General features: G+C 44.9%; 1 protein-coding gene across 1 annotated transcript in view; it reads left to right on the forward strand.

Moving 5' to 3' along the window:
- Positions 1 to 11,934: 11,934 nt before the first annotated feature.
- NOC4L (nucleolar complex associated 4 homolog) overlaps positions 11,935 to 27,666 on the forward strand; it is a 97,980-nt gene continuing 82,248 nt past the window's right edge. Inside the window, exons 1-2 of the mRNA XM_078667887.1 lie at positions 11,935 to 12,155; positions 23,568 to 23,691. Coding sequence (XP_078524013.1) covers positions 12,006 to 12,155; positions 23,568 to 23,691 — 274 coding nt within the window. The 5' untranslated portion in view covers positions 11,935 to 12,005. The remainder of the gene's footprint in view (positions 12,156 to 23,567; positions 23,692 to 27,666) is intronic.

Raw genomic sequence — 27,666 nt, forward strand, 5'->3', positions numbered from 1 at the left:
CACAGCCCTGAGTGGGCAAGTTGGAAAACTTCGCCCCCCCTCACCTGAAAGCTAACTGTGTCGTGGAGGCAGAGAGGGGCAAGTGGAAACCGGTGGAAGCTGTGGCGGGATAAGTGGAGGTTAAGGGAGTAAACTCCTGGGGTAAAGCTGAAAAGGAGGAACCCCGTCTGACTACATCCCCCTCATGTGAGTTAAAACTGAGGGTGTGGAGGTAGAAAAACTTGGTCTACTTGGCAGAATAACCTGCCCACCCCAGGACTTACCTCTTTTTAAGGAAAAAGTGGAGAAGGTCATGGGGCACGAGCGCAAGTGCAAGGCACAACAGAGGTAAGTGGAAAGAATTTTCGTACTAATATCTAATTTAATTCAATTAAACTGTTTTTAAATTGAAGCACATGAGGGAAAGTGCTTAAGGACTAAATTGGCCCCACAGAAAAATAAAAGCACTTTAGGAACAATAAGGAAAGCAAAGCCCAACAGCGAAATTAAACAAGATGACCAAGAGAGCCCGACATCACCTGGGGTCAAGGAAAAAACAAAACGCCCCCAAAAGAACAAAGAGAAAACTCCCAAAGAAGCCCAACAGGGAGGAAGTAAGGGGAGTGTAGCAACCCATACTATCAAAGAATTTGTGGGAAAGCATTTAAAAATGTTTTTTTCACCGGCTAAAGCCAATGCTACAGGAAGAGGAGGAGGATCCGTGGAAAGGGGGCACGTCTCTAATTTTTGATGACTGCTTGGCAGACTCAATAGATCTAGTTGACTGATCGGTACAGTCCCTGCTAGGCCAAAAGGGGACAATAATGTCACCGCGACTTTCTTCCTCCCCGCGATTTTTACGACAGACGCCTGAGGAGGTAGTTAGCCTGAGCTCGAGGCACAGTGATGAAAGAACCCCAAACTTAGATGGAAGTCTTGATGGATCAGGAAAGCTGGCATTTTCAAGCAGCAATGACCTTGTGGGCCTGGTCAAAAATGGCGACACAAATGGGGAAAACCAGCACCTTGAGATAAACTTGGAGTCGTCTGAAACTCCAGCATCTTCAATCCTGGAACTGATGTTAATGGTGCAAAAATCGTTACAAGGCCTGTTAGAAGTAACAATGCTAAACCATGACATTCTGAAAAGTCAAAAAATGCACCTGTCTAAAATTGAGGGAGAATTACATGGGATTAGGGAGCAAATGCCCTCAATGTTAAGACCCGTCGCAGATTTGGTGGATATGAGTCAAGGGAGGGAAGGGGAAGAGGAAGGTGGAACAACTAAACCTCCATCAGCAAGTCAGATTGACATAGCCCATTCCGGGAAAAAACAAGTGTATGTGTCAAGATGGCCAATGCTGGTAAAAAGAAGAATTGAATTTATGAATCATGGCTTACCAAAAAGAGTAAGAGTGGCAAGAAGGGGGGTGAAAGCAAAGATAAGTAAAAGAGTGACAAAAAATGATGAAGAATTTTTAACTTTTTCAAATGTTTTTTGGCTTTATATTAATTGTATGGAAAAAAAAATCGCTGTAATTGTATGTTTTTATCTTTGTAAATATGTGGATCTCTGTTGAGTTCCAAATCATATGCAAATAAATTGAATTGAATTGAATTGCATGAGTTAATAGAAGCAGTAGTGCATGATCCCAAGCCCCAGCCTCATAAAATGGCGAGAGAATCCAGTTCAATGAGAACAAGATCAGAGAATTGGGGCGGGAGCCTAGCAAAAGTGGAAAGCAGTTGCAGAAAGCAAACCCACCAGGAAAAGGTGACAAAAAATAAGAGACAGGTGGCCCTTGAGCAAGTGAGTGCACCCGCCCGGAAGGCCACAGCTAAAAAGAAGGTATACTGGGAAAGTAGCCTGGAGGAGGGTTGTAGAATTAATACAGAACTACACCAGGGAGAGGGTAATTCTGGAGAGGAGATGGATAAAGGGAACAAGTCACTCTATTTCGAACGAGTAAAACTGGGATGGGGTGTAAAAAAAAGCAAAAAAGTACGCTTATTTAAATAGGTCCCACCTTCTTAATATTTTCGCACTTTGCCCAAACCTAAAAAGCATAGGCACAGAAGACTTGAAACAGGTGGGATTTCAGGTAAATGGTGATGGCAAGGAGGTTACTACGGTACAGTTCTATTCTGCCCTGGCCTTAACGGCAATAATAAATGCAGAACAGGAGATCCAAAAAGAGGGGATTAGACTAGTGCCTAAAGAAGAGCTAGCACACGGCCTGATGGTGCCCCAACAGAGAACCTTTTTAAAGTACCATGCAGGGCTAGGTAAGAGACAAGTGAAGCTACCAGGAAGAGAAATGGAACAAGGGCGGGAAAACATCAATATAGTGATAAATAATTCGGACCTAGTAGAGTCCTGGAAAAATTGGAGCAATATTGAAAGCCCGGCAGGCCCCTCACAAAGCTATAGGGAAGAATCAGAAATAAATGATCCCCTAAGCAATGTAGAATAGGTAAGGGGGCAACCTCGGAGCACAAATATGGTCTCTTGGAATATAAATGGGATGGGTACCCAAGTAAAACAGGAAACTCTGAAAGAACTCGCAAAAAAGTGTGAAATCATTTGTATTCAAGAGACCTGGCTCTGTGGAGAACCCCCGGTAGTGGAGGGGTTTAAACAATTTTACCGCCCAGCAGAAAAAACCTGAGTTATCCTCCCATTTAGACAAAATAAACATTTTGTCGCTAGGAAATTGCTCAAGTTGGCCGCATCAGTTGTTATTTTAGTTTCCAGGAATTCTGCTTTTTTCACTTCACAAGCCTCTAGAATTTTAATATACAACTGATCAGTCAGTTTTGGGTTTAATTTGTGATTAAAATCTCCCAGTAACAACATTAAATCATTTCCATACTTATCACACAGTGTATCCATATCATTCTTAAAATAGAACAATTCATCCCCATATTCCTTCCTTGAGCTCCAGTGCATATACACATTTAGGATCAGCATACTTTCATATTTTTTATCAGCAAATGATGTTTGTATTCTACAAGCCAAAAGCCACTTAGACGTCACGGGTATCTGAAAAGCCGTAGTTAATAAGCATGTTGAAATCAAAGTCAGCAAGCCCCCGGCAGGGCGGCCAGAGGTAGATTGTCCCGCAAAGAAAACTTTTAATTATGGGACGCAAATTTGCCCGATAGATTATATTTTTATGTTGGCTTGGAATTTTGAGTTGATAAAAGATTTTAGGATTGTCCCTGCGGAATGTAGTGATCATAAAATGTTAAAACTAGAGCTTGTAATCGCCCAACATTTAGCATGTGATATAGTTATCCCCCAAGAGATGGATTATCCAAAGCGGATAACCACTCGGTTAACTGAAAATATATAGAGAGGTTAACTAGTCTGCAACAAAAGGTGCAATTAGGTCACTTGTGCGGCCAAAATTTACCTTGGTATGTTGAGAAAAAAATTCAAGTAGTGGAAAGCATAAGCGTAGAATTAAGGTATGATGTAAGCGCCAATAAGAACAACGGAAGGTTACAAGCAAAGCGAGAAATTTGGTTTAATCAGGAATGTCTACTAAAGAAAAGAGAAGTTAGGCGAGAAGAACGTAGCCTACGGAAAAACATTGTGCAAATCAGGGCAGAAAACCTAATAAAAATAAAGAAGGAATATATCACCCTAATCCGTAATGCTAAAAGGACCTATAAAGAAATGTGTTGGGGCAAATTATTGGAAGCAATCGAAGCCAAAAATACACGGCAGTTCTGGAAGCTAATCCAGTCAGCAACGGGACCTTCGGTTGCTCAAATGATTTGCGTAGTGGAAGAGGGGGCGTGGACAGAGTATATACAGCAATTATATGCCCCGAGGAGAGGGACTGGAAATGAAGCAGCTGGGGACTGGCATGGCCTAGTAGAGGATCTAAAACAAGAATGTTTAACAACAAATGTCCTTAGAACAATAAAGACACTGAACCTAACTAGGGCTGCAGGCCCAGTTTATCTACCAGCCCTGATATTAAATTCAAATCAGACTTGGTGGGCAGAATTCTACGCGAAAATGTTTACCTTAATTTTAGACCAAGGGATTATGCCCCCAAACTGGAAGGGAGCCATAATAAGACCGCTACACAAGAAAGGGGATGTATATGCCCGAAGAATTATAGGCTAATCAACCTATTGGATATTGGAGAAAAATATTTCTCTAAAATAATCCTTAGTAAGCTAAAAGCTTGGGTGGAACATAGATCTATCATTCCGGTTGAACAAGGAGGCTTCAAAGAAGGAAACTCTATGATAGATCACTGTTGCACTGTGGGCCCTGGCCAGGAAATCGGTCGAACAAAATGGCAAATTATTTTGCTGTTTCGTCGATTTCCGAGCGGCGTTTGACACAGTAGACCAAAATAGCCTTTGGGAGGTACTGGAAAACTACGGAATGGGTATATTGAACATCTTAAAAGAATTACATAGTGGTAATTGGGCCCAGGTCATTAGAGATATAAAGGGCTCTCTAACCTAGAAAATTCCAGTAAAGAATGGTTTGAGACAATGGTGTGTTTTGGCACCCTTGCTTTTCTCAATCTTCTTGGCAGACCTCCCAGCGACCTTGGAAGTTGAAAAAAGTGCGAGCCCGCGTATGAATAATAATAAAGTGTCATGTCTCTTATACGCCGATGACCTTGTGATCTTGGATCAAACAGAAATGGGCCTCCAAAGGAAACTAAACTTGTTCAATACGTACTGTGATAAAAAGCTCCTAACAGTGAATATGGAAAAAACAAAGATCCTATGTTTTGGAAAGAGGGTAAACAATTTTAATTGGTTTTTAGGACAGGATAAATTAGACATAGTATATGAATATAAATACTTAGGCCTCTGGTTTAATAGCGTATTCAAGTGGAATACCCACTTGGAGGCACAGACGGCAAAGGCTTACTCTTCGGTCTGTGGGCTGAAAAAATTCAATAAAGATTATGGCGATATGTCACACAGACCGCTTTTGAAGGCTTTTGAAGTTATGATCCCCCCACAAGTGCTTTATGGAGCAGAGGTGCTTTTCCTGAGTGGTAAAAGAGGGTGGGACCGGGAAGAAGGTAAAATTGTGAAAATGTTGTTGTCCTTACCAAATAGCTCCATGATACAAACAATTAGAATGGAGGTGGGTTTAACATCATGGGAAGTGAAGACCCAATTGTCTCTAATAAGATTTTGGAACCGACTGGAGCCTGGTGGTGATGAGAAGGTTTCAATTTGGTGTAGAGAGGAAATTCGAGTGAGCAGCTTACGCTGGGCGCGAGACTTGAAGAAAACCCTCCAGACGGTAGCTGCGCACTTGAAATTGAGCCTTTCCCCACCACTGTTGAATATAGTCTGCACTAAAAAAATGCTTAGAGACCAAGGGTTTGAATACTCTAGATCAAAAGACATGGACTACATGAGGCTAAAAAAATCAGTGAATTGGGTAAAAAATGAATGGGAAAAGGAGGTCCGGTTCCCATACCTGGATTTACTGCCTAGTAGATGGCTAAGACATGAAATCTTGAAGGTTCGGGTGGGCCTAAATCCATGGCAGATTGAAAGAAAAATAAGAGTGGCCCTGATCCATCCGGATGGTACTTGTAAATGTGGTCTAGGAGTAAGAAATGATATTTTACATATTCTGTTTGATTGTACTTGTATTTTAGCAATTCTGAAAACTTTTTTACGTCCAATTTTTTTAAAATATGAGGTGACCTCACGGGTGGATGCTATCGACCTCCTTACAGAAATGTCATTTCTGGATATTACAATTGCGTTGGGGAAATTCCTGAAAGCGACAAGAGAATATGTAATGGAGGCAACAAAGGAGAATGGGAGAGTTTAAAAATTATAGAGTATCCCAATTTTATGCGTATGGTTCTCACAAGTGTTGTAAATGTGTAAAATGAATTGTGGTTTTAAATATCTTATCACTATGTATGATCCATTGTTCTATGTATGGTTTATAGACTATTGTCTAAATAAACTTTGTTATCAATCAATCAGGTTCCTTTGATAAATATATCCAGGTTTTCCACTCGGTGTCCCTACATGCCCTTTATGTGGCTGAATCTATGTACCTCTCTTCAACTAAGCAACACAGTTGAAATACAAAATGGAGCAGGAAAGCAAACTGGCTCTGCTGCTGCACTCGGTACGGCCATCTTCTATTAGTGCACTTGAGTCTGGGGCTTGTACTTGCATGTTCAAACCAGCCCCCCCTCCCCACACCCCTCCTCTCTTCCCCCCACGTGACCAGATACACCCTCAATACTGGGCATGGGGAGAGGTAACTCAAGGGGTAACTCTTGTGACCCCCATGTTCATTCAGCACTGACGCCATCTCTCTAGCACGTGTGAACTCGCCGTCACCAGGACACACTTCATACTGGGGCTGGGGAGGGGTAGCTCTCGCTACCTCAGGCCCAGGCAGCAGTGACATCATCTCTTTATCGCACAAGATCCCTCCATGATCCAGTGCTAGGGTGGGGAGGGGGGTCTCTCTTTGAGACCCAGGCCCGTTCAGAACTGAAGACTTCTGTCTGGGATAACATCCATTCCGTATGTTTCAAACAACACTCAGTCTCGCGAAGGATGGAAAAGCCTGCAAAGCCCCTTGTGGACCATAGAAAGTCGCTGCGATGCCCCATTAATGGCATGTTTAGCACAATACAAGTGCTAATTAACAATAGGCATGCAACCTTATATGTTCAGTAGTACGTCATGATCATTGATGGCACGTTGTTTTTGTGATCAGTGCAGTGTACACACAATATGTTGGCATTTCATACAAAGTAACCATGAAATACTGCGGTTTGACCACAATGAAGGTCATAGCTGCCAAGGTTTCTGATTGCTATGTCCGCCCTGATATCATTGGAAGCGGACGCTCCCCACGACCCCTGCTCCCACCTGGGTATCGTATCTCACTGCACTCTGCTGCCTATTTACCCTGCTCATAACTATTTACTCTGGTGCCTGCGCTGCACGCTGCAATCTGCTGCCGATTTATTTATTATTTATTACTGTAACTTTCTATAATTCCTCCTGGAACCTGCGCTGCTCGCATCTCCTCTTCAGCTGCATCCGACATAATTTAGAATACTCTCAGCTGCTGTGGTGTGGTGCTCGCTTTGTGTGCCCTCATTGACTCGCATTGCCTCCGCATTAATTAATTATCGTGCACAGCCTGTCCCGGTTCAGAATCGCCAGCCATTTTTGTTGTTGTTGTGAATAGGAGCCCGGCCCCTCCAACACGATCCTGCCTCCCAGCTGATCCCCCCTCGCCCCTCCCCCTCCACCATCCTCATATGACCGAATCATTTGCACGCAGCGTTCACGCGCAGCGGTCGCTCCCCATGCGCGCCGAAGGTGCGCCAAAGGTAAGCCCGTCTACGCCCGTCCGCGCCGGGACCGCGCCCAGCGCCAGACCCCCTGGTCCCCGCTTCACCCATCCCTCCCGCATTACATACGACGCCCCCACCCTCTTAGCACTTAACCCCGGCCGACTCCCTAACTGCGCCCAAGCAGCACCAGGGCACACCCATGGACCCGTCAGCTGCCACTCCTGCAAATTCACCTGCATCAAGACCCACACCAAACGAACAAACACCAAACAGAATTCCAACACCAACCACCTTAACTGCATACTTCTCAACACCCGCTCGGTTCACAAACACGCCATCGACCTTTGGAATCTACTCGACACCATTTCTCCGGACATCGCCTTCCTAACAGAAACCTGGATGAATGCCTCTTCAGCTCCAGACATCGCCATAGCCATCCCGGACGGCTACAAGATCATCCGTAAGGACAGCACCATTCAAACAGGAGGAGGCATCGCCATCGTCCACAAGAACACCATCCGCGTCTCAACCAGCTCAGAAGACAATCTCGCTATCACCGAACACCTTCACTTCCAGATCCACACCGACCCCAATACCACACTCAGAGGCACCCTCCTCTACAGGCCACCAGGACCCCGTACAAAATTCAGCGAAGACATCACTGACTTAATCAGCCCACACGCCCTCCCTTCTGAGGACTACATTCTACTGGGAGACCTTAATTTCCATCTGGAAAAGAACAACGACAGTAACACTTCCACCCTTCTGGACAATCTCGCCAATCTCGGACTCAAACAACTTGTTAACACCCCCACACACTATGCAGGACACACACTCGACCCTATCTTCACTTCCAGCAAGCATATCTCATTTACTCACACCACACCCCTCCACTGGACGGACCACAGCTGCATCCACTTCATTTACAATAAGACCATTATCCACAACCACCCTCAACCAACTCTGCGAAGAAACTGGAACAAAATCACCATCGACCAGATCTCCACATCGCTTCTTCAAAACCCCCCTGCCTATTCAACGAACCCTAACCAAGCCGCCATCAACCTCACACAATGGCTAACCCAAACCGCCGACAAACTAGCACCCCTGAAAAAACATCAAATCAAACAAGGAAGCAAGAACACCCCCTGGTTCAACGATGACCTTAAGAAATCCAAGAAGCTCTGTCGTTCCCTTGAGAAAACCTGGAAAAAAGACCCAAACACTATCACCCAAGCCGCCTTCAAAAACGCCACCCGCAAACACCACCAACTAATCCGGACAGCCAAGAAATCAGCACTCAAAGACCGACTAGACAACAACGCCCACAACAGCAAGGAACTTTTCAACATAATCAAAGAATTCACCAACCCCACCGCCAGCTCTAACGACATCACCCCCTCTCAAGTCCTCTGCGACTCCCTCGCCTCATTCTTCCATGACAAAATTGCCGACATTCATAACAGCTTTGACAAACAACCCGTAAACCAGTCCACCCCACTCACCTCCGAACCTGTTCCTCCTCCGAATAACCTTTTCGACTGGAACACAATCACCACAGAAGACACCATTCGCCTGATGAACTCCATCCACTCAGGATCCCCTACAGACCCATGCCCCCATCACATCTTCAACAAAGCAGACTCCATTATCGCACCCCATCTCCGAGACGTCATCAACTGCTCCCTCAACTCCGCCACATTCCCAGAAAGCTGGAAACACGCCGAACTCAGCGCCCTTCTGAAGAAACCCACAGCTGACCCCACCAAACTCAAAAACTACCGCCCCATCTCGCTCCTCCCATTCCCTGCCAAAGTCATCGAGAAAGCCATCAACAATCAGCTCGCCGCCTTCCTCGAAACCAACAAATTACTCGACTCCTCACAATCTGGCTTCCGAGCCAAACACAGCACCGAGACCGCCTTCATCGCAGCAACAGACGACATTCGAACACTACTGGACAACGGAGACACAGTTGCCCTCATCCTCCTTGACCTCTCCGCAGCCTTCGACACAGTCTGCCATAGCACCCTGATACAACGCCTCAGAAACATCGGAATTCAAGGAAAAGCATTGGACTGGATCATCTCGTTCCTCGCTGGAAGAACTCAGAGAGTCCGCCTCCTCCCTTTTAAGTCAGAGGCCACCGAAGTCATCTGCGGCGTCCCGCAAGGATCATCACTCAGCCCCACCCTCTTCAACGTCTACATGAGCCCCCTCGCAACCATCGCACGTCAACACAACCTCAACATCATCTCCTACGCGGATGACACTCAGCTGATCCTATCACTCACAAAAGACCCAATCACCGCCAAAACCAACCTACATGAAGGGATGAAAGAAGTAGCCGAGTGGATGAAGCACAGCCGTCTGAAACTGAACTCGGACAAAACGGAAGTCCTCATCTTAGGTTCATCCCCTTCCGCCTGGGACGACTCTTGGTGGCCAACGGCCCTAGGAAAAGCCGCCATACCGACGGACCACGCACGGAACCTGGGCATCATCCTTGACTCCTCACTCTCGATGACCAGACAAGTCAACGCCGTCTCATCATCATGCTTCAACATCCTGCGCATGCTCCAAAAAAAATTCCGCTGGATCCCCACTGAAACAAGGAAAACGGTCACCCACGCACTGGTTACAAGCCGTCTGGACTACGGAAACACCCTTTACGCCGGTACCACCGCAAAACTGCAGAAAAAACTCCAACGCATCCAAAATGCTCCAGCCAGACTCATACTAGACATCCCCCGCACAGACCACATTTCCGTTCACCTGAAAGACCTTCACTGGCTCCCCGTCAACAAGAGAATAACGTTCCGTCTCCTCACCCACGCTCACAAAGCCCTATACGAAATTGGACCTGATTGTCTCAACACGCGCCTTTCCTTTTACACCCCCACCCGCCAGCTGCGTTCGTCCAACCAAGCCCTCGCCGCTGTTCCGCGCATCCACAAAGCCACCATGGGGGGTAGATCCTTCTCCTACTTAGCGGCCAAAACCTGGAATTCCCTCCCCATCCACCTCTGACTTACGCAAAACCACCTAGCCTTCAGAAAACAGCTTAAAACCTGGATATTCGATAAGTAACCCTCCCCCCCTTCCTCAAGCGCCTTGAGACCCTCTGGGTATGTAGTGCGCTATATAAATTTTGACTTGACTTGACTATGTGTGACATTTCCATAATTTCAGTTAAATTATGAGTGACATTTCAGCGACAATGAGTGACACTTTCTTGCAATCAAAAATCATTCAATGAAGACGAGGGAAACTTCTTAACATCAGAAATTACATCCATTTGAGCAACAAGAATCGCCAAGAAGTTCTTGAAACTGCTCCAGAGAATCAGAAATGGAAGGGTGCTAACCCTATTGCTCCCTCCCGACAGATGAGAGAGAGCCCTTCTGGCAAAAGTAAACACCACCAATGACAACGGGCAACGGCGCACTGTAAGTCACACCAGATCAAATGTGTGAGTCACTCAGTGACTAACACATTTTGAGCTGGTGGGACAGTGCGTGCAGCTCTGTGTGACAGACAAGAGACACCACCGCGCAGCAACACAAAAGGTTTGCCCGCCGACGACAGTACAACACACACAACACAGTTAGTCTTAGACTGGCAGCACTGAGCGACGTGACTGTGAGCAGCCTGCCTCTCAGACACAGAATCTGTCACGTGACGTGCGTTAGAAGTACTTACATTTCTTACTTAGTAAGTTACTGAGTGTGTTGAGACGGGAGTTCAACTTGTTCTCTCTCTGGCTGCTAGCCACGGTGGTGAGCCCAGGACTAAGCCGCACGGCCGGGGTGACTGACATGCTCCTCGGACGCCTGCCTCTCCCACTAATTTAATTGGGCAGCAGGGAGTCTCCTCACGCGATAACTCTCACTCTGTCATGTGGTCAGCACCCTGGCGTTAATTTAGCCAACTTTCAGTGTGGCAGCAGAGCGTGACAATGCATTTCAGTGCGGTGTTGCGGAATACCACACCGAAATGCATTAGCGTCACGCGTGATAATTAGCTGGACTGGAAGGTTGTATAAATGTCATTTTGCCAGCCTACCACCCCGTCCGCCCCCTTCCCTCCTCCAATGTACATGCTCCAACCATAGGGTCCAAATCTATTGAAGGCATAATGTCCCATCCAGAGCTTTAAGTGGGCCGGGTCCTGCCGGTGCTTAGCGGTCCAGAGCACCGGCAGTTCTAACAAGCATTTGCAATTCAATAGGTCTTGCATTTCCGTGAGTTAAAGCTATTGCCATTGTAAATGAAAATGCCTTTTATTTATGTTTTGAAAACGAAAACACAAATAAAAGGCATTGTTACTTGCAATGTCAATAGCTCAAACTCGCCTAAATGTGAGACCTATTGCATTGCAAATGCTCGTTTACATTAGTTTTCTGGGAAACGTAGTTCTTCTTGGCTGCTGTGAAAATAAAGCAAGAGACTGCATAATAGAAACCTCCGTGAACCAATGGCTGATATTTTATTCTGGGCTCTATTTGGAATACATTCTGTTTATGACTGCTGTGAGATTGACTATGTTTAGATTTCTTTTCAAGGAAAGTTGGCCTTCTTTTGCGTTTCAGAACAAGCACGACTAAGACACGACCACTTCCGCCCACGTGACCTGTAGCTTCTCCAGGCTCCAGCTCGCTTTTTGCCCACGTGGTACGTCTCCTTAGGCATGGCGCCGCGCGTGGATAAGAAAGCGAAGCGTACCGGGGACCGTCCTGGGACGGCGGACACCCGCACCAAGCTGGCCACGAGCCTGGAAGCGGTGCTGGAGAGCCGGAAGAACGCCAACGCCGTCTTCGATATCTTGGAGTACCTGCAGGTAAACGCAAGCAACTGACTATGGCTACCCCTGCATGGGGCTAAAGAAACGAGCGCATGCGCACAGTGGCTCCGCCCTTACATCTGCTAATACTGCGGCCATATTGAAATGGAGTGTACTGTATGAACATTGGTATGCACCCCAACGAGAACTGACTTAGGTTTTGGACGTACTCGTCAGTTCGCCCTCGTTCCTGATAATCAACAGTTTTTATTATTTTGTGGTAGAAGTGTTATCCTATTAACTCTACTGTGATCTAAGCATGTAATCCCAGTAATATATTTTATGTATTCTCGTTATGCCTTCCAATAATGAAGTCGAAAAATAACATTCAAATGAGAATTCAATTTTGGATTCCTAATAATATATTGACTGAGAAGGGTACCACTTACAATTTCTTTTATAGAAGTGTTATCAGTTGAGGTCCATACTGATGGATCAGTTATTCGTGGGCGACCATTGACTGTATAAATCGAAAGGAGGCGTGTGAGGTTTGAGCTAAATGAGATGATTTCAAGAAGAGTAAAACGCATCCACGTGGTTTGGTTTGCAAATTCTGAGCCCTCGAACTTCCAGTTTCGATAAGTGAAGCAGGTTATCAAGCCCTGATTTTGTTTTGTGTTAGCTGTGATGCTATTATTTAGTAGATTAAAAAATCAGGACTACAAGTGCCTGAATGTGTAAAAAAACAAACTAAAAAAAACTCAACTGGCTAAGCTACTTGTCTGTGTATCAACAAAGCTTGAGGACTCTGCTTTTGACCGATAGATTAATAATGGAACCAATAATGTGCCTATCATTTGGATCGTTAGTGTTAGGTCTAGGGGTTAGGGTCTTCATGCAGGAGTTGGGAGCCACTTGGAGGATGATAACTTATTTATTTCAGAACTCACAACCCTGAAAGTACGAGTCGGTTTTTAGGCCATATTTTTGCTACTTTGCATCTCGACGTGTAGTTCTGTTTATCCAATTATAAAGCTGTCACTAGGATGCAAAGTAAAAAGAACCTGAATTGAATCATGTGATCGCTCATGGTTCTGGGGAAATTTAAGATCTTTATCAATAGTGTGTTAGCCCTTATTATTGTTTTTCTTTTTCCTCCACGTTTCCTGTTTTTCAGAGAGGGTTGAGTGAACACAGAATTAGGCTAATTTAATGCACCCTCGGTTCAAATTGTACTACTTCTATATTTGTATAAATAATGCCTCGGTTTTTGGTTTTCCACGTCTGGTCACCCTAATCCTTATTTTATTTCACAGCTTACACCAGCATTCACATATATGGAATTGTGACACACAATGCTACACCTAGATTGCCCCATATTCGGTTACGTGGCAGCATTTGACCACATGCATTCGCATTTCTTGTGATGATGTCTCTCAAGGAAACTGGTGTTTCACTGGGACCATCCTCCCCCATAATGCGTGAAGATGTCTCCCTGAGACCACTGAGCTCATTCTTTGAAGATGTGGTATCTGTTATTGAGGGAGTTCTCTCCCTGAGACAACTGAGCTCATTCTTTGAAGATGTGGTATTTGTTATTGGTGCCTTTGAATGTTACGTGTTTCCTGGGTCACTTGTACTCTTTCTCATGAATGCTTCAATGTCACCTTTACCCTCCTGTCATTCTTGTAAACTTCAGCTGGTGTGTCACTGGGCCATTGATATGTTTCTTTGAATCTGTATCATGCATCATTTGGGCCCTTGACTCCTCACTCATGGGATGAGAGGTGTAGGTCCCTGGAACCTTTGACGCCTGTCACGTTTGGGAGCTACAGTGTGACTCACTGCAGCTCCTGACTACCCTCACTCATAGAAGTAGCCTTGTTTGTCACTGCACGATTTGACACCCATGCACACTGAAGCTGCAGTGTGTGGTACTGAGATCCTTGATCCTTCGCACTCATGAAAGCTGTAGTGCGGATCAGTGGTTAGGTTGATCCTTCTCACTTATGGAAACGTTGCTTGTGACACTGTGATCTTTGACTCTTGAAATCTGTACTTTGGGACCTTTGACCTCATGGTCATAGAAGATTTGTGATGGGCCACTGGAGTCTTTGACCTCTCTGATCCAGTGAAGAACCAACAACTCCTGTTTCTCATTTAAACCGTTGTTGATGTCATGTGGACTGTTGACCCCACATACGATTTACAGATTGTTGTTTGTCATTAAGGAAGCAATACTACATTTTTAGACTTTTATTTTACGAATCATTTTTTGTCAGTTGGTAGTTCAATTGGAACAACTGAAGGGTACAATGACTACACACAGTGCCCTTTATGACTTGTAAACGTAACCCCAGTTTAAGTTTGTGACACAAGCAAACCAGGGAGAAAGGTATCTTTAACCTGGAGTGCCTATTTGATCTTCGATATTCGAGTTATTCAGTTGCCTTTGGATGATTGGTGCTGATTTGTCTGCCACAAACCGATTTTAGTGAAACAGCATTTAATTGCCATCTAGATCATCTAAGAGTTCGTTATTCTCACTGTCCTTTCACCAACCTAAAACTGAATAATGGCCTTATACCATGATTTTTACCTTCAAAATCTTATTTCTGATTGGACAATTTTGGATCTTACGTGGCCAAACGTGCTACTCCTGTCGATAACTATGATTCGCACTCTAGATAAACAACAGAAGTCTTTTCTGAACATTTACTGTGTCTGCTTTTCCACTAACCTTTTGGGCAAATCACTTGTCTGCTTAGAAACATATCTGTGTCCCGTTGTTGTCCATGATGCCTGTATTACAAAAACAAGTGAATCGTCCATGTATGGGAAAGGACTAGATACAAGTTTGGACCAGGCTTTGGAAAGTGCCAACTGACACTCGACCCACGGGAATTCGGCACAATGTCCTCCATGAGTCGTAGCCCCAGATTTCTTCTATTCACAATGCTGTTTTGTTTTTGATTGGTTATTATTGTCCTATTTGACCCTTTATTCTAATTATCTTTTTGTGTATTTTCTTTGTTACTGTTCTTTGTGAAAGGCCATTTGACAAAAGAAACATAATAAATGAAACAACCTGTGTCACTCAGATAGCTGCCAATGCTGCACTGGTGTTTTTCACGTCTCTCACTCAAGCTGCAATGTTTTTGTTTTTAACTTTGACCCGCTTTTTTCGAAGTTGTGAGGTGTTTGTCATTGGGACTATTGCCTCCTCTTACCCATTTAGTTCCCATTTGCTCTGTGTCACCCAAGACACATAGTCTAATCCTGGGTTGTAGCTTTTCAGATAACTGCTTTTGGTGTTAGCCTAATCAGTGTGAATTAATACTCAAAGAAAGCCTTTTTACTTTTCACGTGCATGCCCAGAATTAAAAAAGTGGTCTATAGGGACATAGAAGTAATCTCCTATACTTCTTGTTCATATTTGAATTTCTATAATATGAACTTTTGTCTATAATGAAGCTTTCTTCTCCACCTATCACATTGAAGGACTCCTGGCTGGTATTGTTTCTTTTCTACCTTGATTTTTGGTAGGCCTCGTAAAATATATCTTAGCTGTACAAAAGGGGGTGTTGATGGACGGAGCATCTGAACCAATCAAACACTCACACCCAGTCAACAGATCTGGGTTTAAACCATCACAGTTCTTTAGCCCACTCTGCCACCCCAGTTCAGACATGGCCATATGCAAATCAGTCTGACCCTGTGCCTCATGGGAACAGTCCAGCCCTAACTGCCAAGCCATGCCTTCCCTGGACCGGAAACAAGCTTCCTAGGACCAGTTTCTGGCATAAACTTTCACGGCCAGTCAGTGATGTGGAAGTTTATCAAATATCTTATTGCTCAACAAATGCTTTAGTAATCTGTTTCCAAATGAAATCAACTTGTCACATTGGGTGCCAAGAAGTGATTTGACAAATTGTGTTGCTTTGTCCTTATAAGAGAGCTTTTCTAAAACCTGCTCATATTATGGCCTGGTTTAAATTCTAGCAGGTTGTGATTATGCAAGCTGTTCCCAGACTGTTAATATAGACGCCTCCGTTGATAGTTTAGGCTCTACCCTCCAGAGCAAGCGCTGTGACCGTCCTGAGTTCCTCAGAAGCGGTCGCTCCTCACGTTGCTCCCTGCTCAGAATTGGGTATCGTAGCGCTATACTGCCAGACTGCTCTTTGCCATTGAAATCAATTGCGCATTGCTCGCACTGGTCCTGCAATTATTTGTGCCTGATTATATTTATATCATAGCGCTATACTGCTAAACTGCGCATTAATCATTATTCAATTGTGCATTGCTGCCTTTGCCTGCTTAATTTATTTGTGCCTGATTGTGCCGGTGCCACTGCCCACTTCATAGCCATTATTAAGGTTGTGCCCCAATCTCGTCCTGTTTGGCTTTTGGCTTGCTGCCATTTTGTTGTTTGTTGTTGTGCCTCCCAGCCCGGCTCTCCACCCCGCTCCCAGCTGCCCCTCCCTCTGCCCCCCTCCACTATCCACTTATCAGACGCATTTGCGTGCAGCGTTCACGCGCAGCGAACGCGCCCTATGCGCGCCCTATGCGCGCCGAAGGTGCGCCAAAGGTAAGCCCGTCTACGCCCGTCCGCGCCTGGACCGCGCCCAGCGCCATACCCCCTGGCCCCCGCAAAATCCACTCCACCCGCATAACGTACGCGCCACAACCCTCTCAGCACTTAACACCGGCTGACTCCCACACTGCTACCAATCCGCCCCAGGACACACCCATGGACCCTTCACCTGCCACTCCTGCAAGTTTGACTGCATCAGGACCCACACCAAATCCACAAACTCCAAACAGAGCTCCGACACTAACCACTTGAAGTGCATCCTGCTCAACACCCGCTCGGTCCACAGACACGCCATTGAACTTTGGAACCTACTCGACACCACATCGCCGGACGTCGCCTTTCTTACAGAAACCTGGATGAACGCCTCATCAACACCCGACATCGCCATAGCCATCCCGGATGGCTACAAGATCATCCGAAAGGACCGCATCAACCAAACAGGAGGAGGCATCGCCATCGTCCATAAGAACACCATCTGCATCACAACCAGTTCCGACGATAACCTCGCAGCCGCTGAACACCTTCACTTCCAGATCCACACCAACCCCAAAACCACACTCAGAGGCACCCTCATCTACAGACCACCAGGTCCCCGCACACAATTCAGCGAAGACATCACTGACTTCATCAGCCCACACGCCCTCCCCTCCAAGGACTACATTCTACTGGGAGACCTCAACTTCCACCTGGAAAAGAACAATGACAGCAACACCACCACCCTTCTGGACAACCTCGCCAATATCGGACTCAAACAACTTATTGACATCCCCACCCACTATGCCGGGCACACGCTCGACCCAATCTTCACCTCCAGCAAGCACATCTCCTTTAATCACACCACAGCTCTCCATTGGACGGACCACAGCTGCGTTCACTTCAACTACAAAAAGACTACGACCCACAATCGCCCACAACCAATTCCCAGCAGAAACTGGAACAAAATTACCACCGACCAGCTCTTCACATCGCTTCACCAAAACCCGCCTGCCAAACCTTCGGACCCAAACCAAGCAGCCACCAACCTCACACAATGGATCACCCACAGCGCTGACGAATTAGCACCCTTGAAAAACCATCAAATCAAGCAAGGCAGCATAAAAAGCCCCCATGTTCAATGATGACCTTAAGAAATCCAAGAAGATCTGTCGCACCCGCGAGAAAGCCTGGCGAAAAAACCCTACCACTGACAACCTGACCACCTTCAAGAACGCCACCAGCAAACACCACCAACTGATCCGATCCACCAAGAAATCTGCATTCAAGGATCGACTCGACAACAACGCCCACAACAGCAAGGAACTATTCAACATCGTCAAAGAGTTTACCAACCCCACCGCCGGCACCAACGACATCACTCCCTCCCAAGACCTCTGCGACTCTCTAGCATCGTTCTTCCACAACAAAATTGCTGGCATACATAACAACAGCTTTGGAGACCAGTCCACCCCACCCACCTCCGAACTTAAAACCCCCTCCATCAACCTTTGCGCCTGGAACCCAATCACCACTGAGGACACCATCCGCCTGATGAACACCATCCACTCAGGATCGCCAACCGACCCATGTCCCCACCACATTTTCAACAAAGCAGACTCCATTATCGCACCCCATCTCTGAAACGTCATCAACTGCTCCCTCAACTCCACTACCTTCCCGGAAAGCTGGAAACATGCCGAACTCAGCGCCCTCTTAAAGAAACCCACAGCAGACCCCACTGAACTTAAGAACTACCGCCCCATTTCGCTCCTCCCATTCCCGGCCAAAGTCATTGAGAAAGCCGTCAACAGTCAGCTCGCCGCCTTCCTCGAATCCAACAAATCCCTCGACCCTTCACAGTCCGGCTTCCGAGCCAAACACAGCACCGATACCGCCATCATCGCAGCAACAGACGACATTCGAACTCTACTGGACAACGGAGAAACAGCTGCCCTCATCTTACTTGACCTCTCCGCAGCCTTCGACACAGTCTGTCATAGCACCCTTATACAACGCCTCAGCAACGTCGGAATACAAGGAAAAGCATTGGACTGGATCATCTCGTTCCTCACCGGAAGAACCCAGAGAGTCCGCCTCCCCCCTTTTAGATCAGAGGCCACCGAAGTCATCTGCGGCGTACCACAAGGATCATCACTCAGTCCCACCCTCTTCAACGTATACATGAGTCCCCTCGCATCCATCGCGCGCCAACACAACCTCACCTTTATCTCCTACGCTGACGACACCCAGCTGATCCTCTCCCTCACCAAAGACCCAAACACCGCCAAAACCAACCTACACGAAGGGATGAAAGAAGTAGCCGAGTGGATGAAGAACAGCCGTTTAAAATTGAACTCGGACAAAACGGAAGTCCTCATCTTAGGATCATCCCCCTCTGCCTGGGACGACTCATGGTGGCCACCGGCCCTGGGAACCGCACCCATACCAACAGACCACGCACGTAACCTGGGCTTCATCCTGGACTCCTCCCTCTCGATGACCAGACAAGTCAACGCCGTCTCATCATCATGCTTCAACATCCTACGTATGCTCAAAAAATCTTCCGTTGGATCCCCACCGAAACAAGAAAGACGGTCACCCATGCACTGGTCACAAGTCGACTGGACTATGGAAACACCCTTTACGCCGGAACCACAGCCAAACTACAGAAAAAACCCCAACGCATCCAAAACGCCTCAGCCAGACTCATCCTAGACATCCCCCGCCAAGCTCACATTTCCGGTCACCTGAAAGACCTCCACTGGCTCCCCGTCAACAAGAGAATAACGTTCCGTCTCCTCACCCACGCACACAAAGCCCTCTACGACCTAGGACCCGAATACCTCAACACACGCCTGTCCTTCTACAACCCCACCCGCCAACTACGATCGTCCAATCAAGCCCTCGCCGTAATTCCACGCATCCAAAGATCCACCATGGGGGGAAGATCCTTTTCCTACTTAGCGGCCAAAATTTGGAATTCTCTCCCCACCCACCTCCGCCTTACACAGAACCACCTCTCCTTAAGAAAACAACTAAAAACTTGGATATTCGATAAGTAAAGTACCCTCCCTCCCTCAAGCGCCTTGAGACCCTCTGTGTGAGTAGTGCGCTATACAAATTTCAAACTTGACTTGACGCTTCCGGGCAGTAATGCGCTCTACAAATCCTGCTAATATAACATAGGAGGGTTCTATGTCATGTCTTTGAATATTTGCATTCTGTGCATATTCAGAGACCGTGGGTTCTTGTTTGTGCCAACTTTCAGATTACAGAATTGACACTGAATACATCAGCGCTTTCTATATCTGTGTTCTAATGATGCCATAATTTTCTTGTCTTACCTGAATTTCAGAAGAGTCATCTTGTGCGTTGCTCTGGCTTTTATATTGGATCCAGTGCACAAGTTGCCAACCGAGTATCAAGGAAAGTGCCCACAGTCTCACTATCTCCACTTGACCGCACTGTAGTGTTGGGCAGATCATTTCACCTCATTGTGCCTCAGTTCCCTTGTTTATCAAATTGTGAGCATATACCAAGTGGGATACAAATAGCTGGAAATTTACATTTTACAACACAATTAACTGTGCGAAGTGCTGTCTTAATCAAAAGATTGTGACCTATTCTTTTAATTTATAAATTTGTTCCAAACACATAAAATATGGTTTTGCACTTATAAAATGATTTACTTACACAAAGAATTTCATCTTAATAAATGTACTCCGGGAAGTGGCTATTTCAGGGCTCTAATGCCATTTGATGTTGCGTGCACCCCCTGGAGACTAAACAGAGTATATTGTCCGCTGCCAAAGCCCAACAACATTCATAAGAGTTCCTGCGTAGGGATCCCCCAACAGCACAAAACAGTATTTTGCAGAAGACACGTTATTCTCGTTTTTAGCTCTCCCACCATCCCTTCAGTGCATCTAGAGCAGCCGTTCTTAACCTGTGGTCCAGGCACCCCGAGAGTCTTCGACCCCTACTCAGGAGGCCCACCTCTGCCTAGACAATTAAATCATATTAACTGATTAATAACGTATGTAAATAATGAAGCAAAATCAAACATTTTAAAATGTTCCATAAATGGGAAGTAATTTGAAAGTGGAGACTAAAAATCAAGGTGGTGTCCTCATGTTGATTAGTGGGAGCAGAACAAATGCATCAAACGAAATACATCGCGGACTATGGGTGGCCTCAGTTGAATTTAGAAAAGCCCCAACCTTCCTATTCAAATGAAAATTTTCATTTTCTTATATGTCTGATGAATGCTTGTTTCTGTATTTTTGTGATTTGAGGTTCAAATTACTAGTTTATTTTGAGGTTCAAATAATCAAAATTGCTTAGTCCGGGAGCCCGGCTTCCATTAATGAGTCAGTGAGGATCCTCAGACTCTAGTAATGCTTTGTCAAGGGTACCCGGATTCCAGTAATGATTGACAAAGGGTTCGCAGACGTCAAAAGTTAAAAAAACAACTGGCTAGGGAATTGGAAACCTATGGCATATGTTCTTTGGGTGAGAAAGTTTATTCATCTTTGTGGGAAAGTGTGGACTTGATACGTCAGTTGTATAAGACCATTAATTACACCTTTTTTTTGGATAAAAGGATATCCGAGAGACCCATTAACCACTGGTGAGAATGTTTGTGTCTCTGGTTTGGTACAGCATTCACCATGTTCTAACATGGAAATAACTGCATGTAATAGTCTAATTCTATCCAAATGTGCTAGCATACATATCACAGTGTACATGTTCCATTCCTGACTGAATTAAAATAAACATAAGATTTTGCTGGGACAGAAATGACGTTGCAGAGCATTCATTAATCCGTGCCAATGAGTATACCTCCTTATTTAAGTATAACACAGGGGTGTGGAATTCTATAGCCCGACTCCCAGGACATATGATTGGAGTCAAGGACAACAAGTTCTTAAGTTTATTTTGTCCTTGGGACAAGTAGGCCCAACCCCCTGCAGCACAAACCCTTTGGCTGCCAATTTACAGTACCACATTATGGATCAGGGAAGGGCATTGTCAGTAGTTAAAGGTAATATTTGTGTCCATATGTTAATGCTGTTCAAACTTGTATTTATGGTTCATTAATTCAAAGCCTTTCTTATGAGGGTGAGTGCTCTAAGGAAAATGAAATTTGGACTGCACTACTGACAATGGTTCCGGTGTAAAAATGAGTACACACGTTTCCAAAGTTTGACAATATGAGGCTACATACAATACTCCTAGAATGCTCTCTAATAAGCTGCAAATGTATGTTGAAGCTTGAAAGCAAGATTGATGATCCTTTTGCTTTCATAATAAAATATCCACCCAAAAAATGCAACTAGGTAAGAAAAAACGTTTTGTTAAACTACTGTGAAATTATGAAACATTTCTTCGAGCATCATTTAGTATAATGTGTTGATGCATGCTTGGATTAAAAAATATATTCATCATAGAAAATCAGTGCAACCAGTTTCAACAAGATAATGGGAAACATGAAAATAAACAAGGATTGGCAACGCCAAAAGGTCTGATATTGGTGGTTAGCCTTTTGGTTTTGTCAATGTGAGTTTTGTTTTGATATAGTTTTTGTAAACCTTTGTAGTAGCTGGCAAGCCCATATCATTATAACAAACATTGGCAAAAATTAATATTAACTTGGGACTGAAAAAAGCACACATTGCCACAGTAGTCACTGGCACTGAACAAAATTACTTTGTGCTGAAATGTTCCTTATGAAACAGCGGAAGCCAGTTGATGGATAGATAGATAGATCGAGAGAGAAAGAGATAGAATTTTTATAAAAACAAAGAGGTCTTGGTTAACCCCAGACCTAATTAGGGGCACAAATCTTAAAGAAAATCACTAAATTGCACCATGGTATGTGTCCTTGCATTAGTGCAGATTTACAGCTTTCACGAATTCGAAAGCATTTACAGAAGTAGGCCAGGAAATCATACTCCTAGAAACAGGAGTAAAGCTTGCAGGTTCAGATTTGCTCGTGCGAAAATCTGTTCAGCGTTTACAAACTCCCTTTCCCTCCAACCACTTTTTTCACAACCCTGGAAGAAGTTTTAATTTTGTCCTTGTTAGGAGCACATTTCCAACCTTTCTCAATATGGTAAAAGATTAGAGAAGAGCTGATGAAACACATAAAAAATGTAATTTATTAGGTTTGCACCCACTCAAAAGGGCATTCCAACCCTGGAAGTATTGCTTAATGCTACCTCCATCCCCAGTATGAAGATCTGTGGAAAGGTTGCAGAATAAGGAAATGTTCAGAATTTAATGACTACTATGGTATGATCCCTGGCATAACCAGAAAGGCTAATATCAGAGCTTTTATATAAGGAGATTTCGCCATAATTTGTCACTGCACTACATAGCACCGAAGGGACAAGTGCATTTATTCACAGGACAAGTAGATTTATGAAGCAAGCAGTTCCATGGACAAGCACATATTTTATTAAATTCTACACCCCTGTAGCAGATGCATGCAACAGGTATAACGTTCTCCCATATTTAGTGCAAATGTTTAGCAATTCCTGCTTTTTTTCCCCTTTACATCCTGGTCCTTGTAGATGGCTTTTCTCACTGTAAGCATATGACTACAACTACCAAGATGCAACTGAAAGGCGGGCTGCATGAACTACTAATACTTGACAGAGGTCAACTTCAAATCTCTACTCCTAGTCATGGTGACCTCTCGTACCATGTTCTCTTCACAATGGATATTTAATTCCACAAATGCTGATCAAAACGGTTGTCTCTGAATTTCTGGTCTGCTACGATTGCTGCTTAATCAATGAGTATCAAAGTAGTTGGCTTAAACAAGTTCTGGATGTGATTGTTTACTCTTTTCTCCTTACAAACTTTAATGCTGCTATGTAATTTTCTCCATCCAGGCAGACAATGAAGAAGACCTCCTTTGTGCCGTTCGAACGTGCAGCAGGTTGTTCGGTACCTTGCTGGAGAGGGGGGAGCTTTATGTTGGCCATTTGCCTGAAGAGGAGGATGAGACCAAGGCAGGTAAGTGCTCATGATTCACCATTTGCTTCTGTGGGTGTTACGCCTTCCCTGGGGAATGTTTCTTGATATCACATCTGCCCTCCTGCTTGTCAGAAACTCTTCGAGCAGCCGTGTCTCACAGATTGTAGATGCTCACTGCAGGAAATAATTCATTCGACTTTTGCGTTGCTTTATGTACAAAATGGAGTTTTGTTTTTGTAATGGATACAGCTGGAATGGAAGAGACAACGTTTGGGTCTGAAGAAGTGATCTAAAATAAGTTTTGCTTGAAAAGGACCCACAACTCTACCTTCTTGCTGGATCCTCTTTAGGCCTAGAATTGGCAAAATAGTTGTGCCAGATGCTTAATTGAAGTAAAAAAGGACTTTCCAGGTTATTTTGCTGAAGTGTGAATATGGATTTTAATAATAAACAATCCTAGATTTCTGTTTCTAAGTGTAATACGTGAAAGAGCTGCAGCTGTTCACTTGGCTGTACACCAGCACAGTCTCTTATCATAATTATCGACCTCCTTGGAGTATAGGTCTGAGGATACTGCACAAATCATTGGCATTAAAGTCTCCCCAACTATGTGTCTGATCGAAAGATTCAGGTCATGAGTTGTGAAAGAAATTCAACAAGGCTGCAGTGATCCAGGACTGCTTCACTTGAGCAGCAGTATCCTTTCTGACAAATCACCGTGTGAACTGCTTCAAAACAGCTATCGTGTCCCATCAAGACTGTCAAGCTGACACTTCAATTTTTCAAATTTTTATTTCTTTTCTCATTTTGTCTTATTTGTACCATGTTATGTGGCTAAAAGTAGAGTTTGGGCATAAGCCAAACATGGAAGTGCTCTACTAATTCTCTTTTGGTTATTTTATTTGATACATTATTACTGAGTAAATTGACAAGTTTTGAGCTTTTTCTTAAACTTATGCAGATTCTCTTTCCTTCTGAAATCCTCTGGAGGGAATTCTACTTAATGGTTACTTGGTAGGTGAAAGGCCTACCTCCTTGTCTGGTTTTTCATATCTTCCAGGCCTGTAAAAAGTAGATGTTGCAGATCTTGATGCTGCCGCGGAGAATACCAGGAGAGTACCGCTTTATGGATTCCAGCCCCTGACAATGCAGTGTTTGGATCATGTTCACAGGCTTTTGAAAATGATTCCTATTTTTCTCTTGTGAATCAATGCAATGTCTACTGATGGTTCGAAATGTGAGTTTGCTGTGGGAACCCAACAAAGCCCAAGTCTGCACAATTTGGGGATGATTGAGAACACATGAAGGAAATCCTTAGTCCAGTGTATTTGTTAGCCCAATCCAGATTTCATTAGTTCTTGAAAGCCTGGGAATGATTGGGAGAATGTTCTTTAACCCCTTCGGCGCTGATGACGAGCTCAGCTCGTCATCAGTTGCGCCGCTCGCACGCTGATGACGAGCTGAGCTCGTCATGTAACGCAGCTTTTTGAAAAAAGCCGCGTACGGCGAAAATCGCCGCAGCGCGCATGCGGTTAAGACCTTCAGGTGGTTCCCATCTTCTTAAGTTCAGTGAGGAAATTCATCAAATACTACCACTAGATTCCTAGGAGCTCTTACTGGCACGGGGATGTGAGAAAAATCTTCGACCATCCCGTCAGTAGTCCAATGGCAAAAGGCTCCACCTCCGTCTTATCAGAGTTCAGTTTGGCAGTTTTCTGCCCTCCATTCTGCCACGGCCTTTAAAGCCTTGTAGAAGTTCCTGAGCTTGAGACCTTGAAATCCAATGATTCACAGACAGAATGGCTATTGCAGTGTTGCATGGAAGAAATTTGCTGTTGTGTGGTGCACTATTCCATCATTTTAACAGTCTCCTGCCACTGACCCTCTCTAGTTGGACTACGACAAAATCCTTGATAGTTTGTGTTCGATCTGCCTCAATTTGTGCTCCTGATTCTGCCATTCATATTAAACTGGTATCTGATTTATCACTTCTGCTATTGCAAAGGATAGACTATTGTGACAAGCATGCAAGCCACTCATGAGCCTCATATGCCCATTCTCAAATTTTATTTTGCATGCCTAATTGGAAGCCGAGTGCTCAAAAAAGATAATTGGCGTGGGTAATTTTCACATTCTGAAAAAGGATTACTGGAATTTTACTTTTGCAAAGTGTTTTAATAAAGTTGCATTTATAAGCTTTATGTCGGGGTGAAGATTATAGAAGTTGCAGGCGGGTCGAGACTTCCTATTGCAGCAACCAGCTACAAATCTATGTTTTTGGATATCCACCTTGGTAATGCAGACAAATTTACTCCAGCCCAAGGCATGAATGAGTTCTTTTGCGGGATGGTAAAGCTGTGCTACCCAGTGCCCCCTTATGTATTGAATGTGAGATGATCTTGTCTTGAGGTTCCAAGGTCAGTAAGTGGCTACTGGACAGTATACTGTGGGGGTAGTATCAGCCACAAAGGCGAGCATGTTAGCTGCTGCTACTCCCAGCAAGAGCACAGCCTGTGTTGGGACACCCATCATTAGTAATGGGGTTACAAGTTGGGATGTACCCCTGTCATCCGACCACAGCCTCGCCTCATACCACCCTAAGAAATCGAATGAAAGCATACAAGTTGAAGAATTTTGAAGAGCCAAAAGCGTTTGTGGTTGCCAAGTTAAAATTACTGAGGAAGCTAGATCAGTGTCTTTTACACTGATTTTAATAGCAAGATTAGAAACCTAAAACATGAAAAGCTGTTAACAAGCAAGGTGTGCTTAATCGTTCAATATAATAGTGATCACCAAAAAAGAAAAATTATTAATCAGCATTGCCATTTTATACCTCCAGATACATCTTTGCATGTACAATCGATTTTGATGTATAAAAAAATTACAAGACTCGAAGGATAAATTGTGTACTAGTTACTTAGAATGTCCAAAACAAACTTGCGGACGCGCTTCCCTGGTGAGGTGCTAGCTGCTTTGTCCTAGTGCTCCCTGTTCTATTGATTTGCACAGCGCTGACAGTGTTTTTAACTATACAAGAGTTAAAACTCTTTTTAAATCATTTTCGTTTTGTGTGTAGTGTGTGTGCTAACTTACTCGGCACTCCTCTCAGTTGTTTTTCGGTCATCAGCCCCGGTCCACCACGGCTTGTGCCATTTGAGTGGAGGGCTTCTTGACCAATAGCCGGGTCTCCCCTCGGAGTGACGCACTTCCGGGGACGGAGCAGGCGGGCCTTCCCCTGTGACTGCTACATCTGGGAATGCCGGCGCTAACGCGCAGCGGATGCGCCGAAGGCTCGCCGAAGGCGAGCCCGTGTGCGCCCGTCCGCGCCGGGCCCATGGGCCCGGACCCCTGTTCCACCCATGGTATACTCTGTGCAGACTCTGCTGTCCTTGAGGGGCATAGTCCATCCATTACACGACTTGGTGATATCTAAACTCGATCGGGAGGGGTTGCTGAGATCTCATGCTACTCCTATGAATGTAACAACTGCCCCTTTATCGACCAACCCCGCAAAGCAGGCGAACGGCCAAGGGTGCAGGTTCGCACTACTTAATACTCGCTCATTACAGAGGCACTGCCTTGAGGTCTTCTCGCTGCTGCAAGAGGACAACCTGGACCTCCTCTGTGTCACTGAATCCTGGCTTAATGATTCCTCTATGCCGGACTTGGTGGCGGTCTTGCCCCCCAATTTTACTGCCATTCATGCTAACCGACTGGATAATATGAGGGGGGGTGGTGTTGCTTTCCTGTATTAGGAGTCAAGTTCCGCTCTCCTACTGACTGCGTGGTATTCCTCTTAGTGTATCGTCCACCTAACACAACAACTAGGTTTATGGAACCTTTTCTGATTGGTTCATGACTTCCGCACCTGCTATGAAGGACTGGCTTGTGCTAGGGGATTTTAATTTTCATTGGGAAATAACCCCGAAGGACGGTCAGACTAAAGATCTAGAAGAGGTTTTAGCATCTCTGGGACTTAGTCAGATGGTGGGTGGGCCTACACATGAGAGGGGC

Source organism: Lissotriton helveticus, chromosome 11 (genome assembly GCF_964261635.1).
Source record: "Lissotriton helveticus chromosome 11, aLisHel1.1, whole genome shotgun sequence".
Taxonomy (NCBI): Eukaryota; Metazoa; Chordata; class Amphibia; order Caudata; family Salamandridae; genus Lissotriton; species Lissotriton helveticus.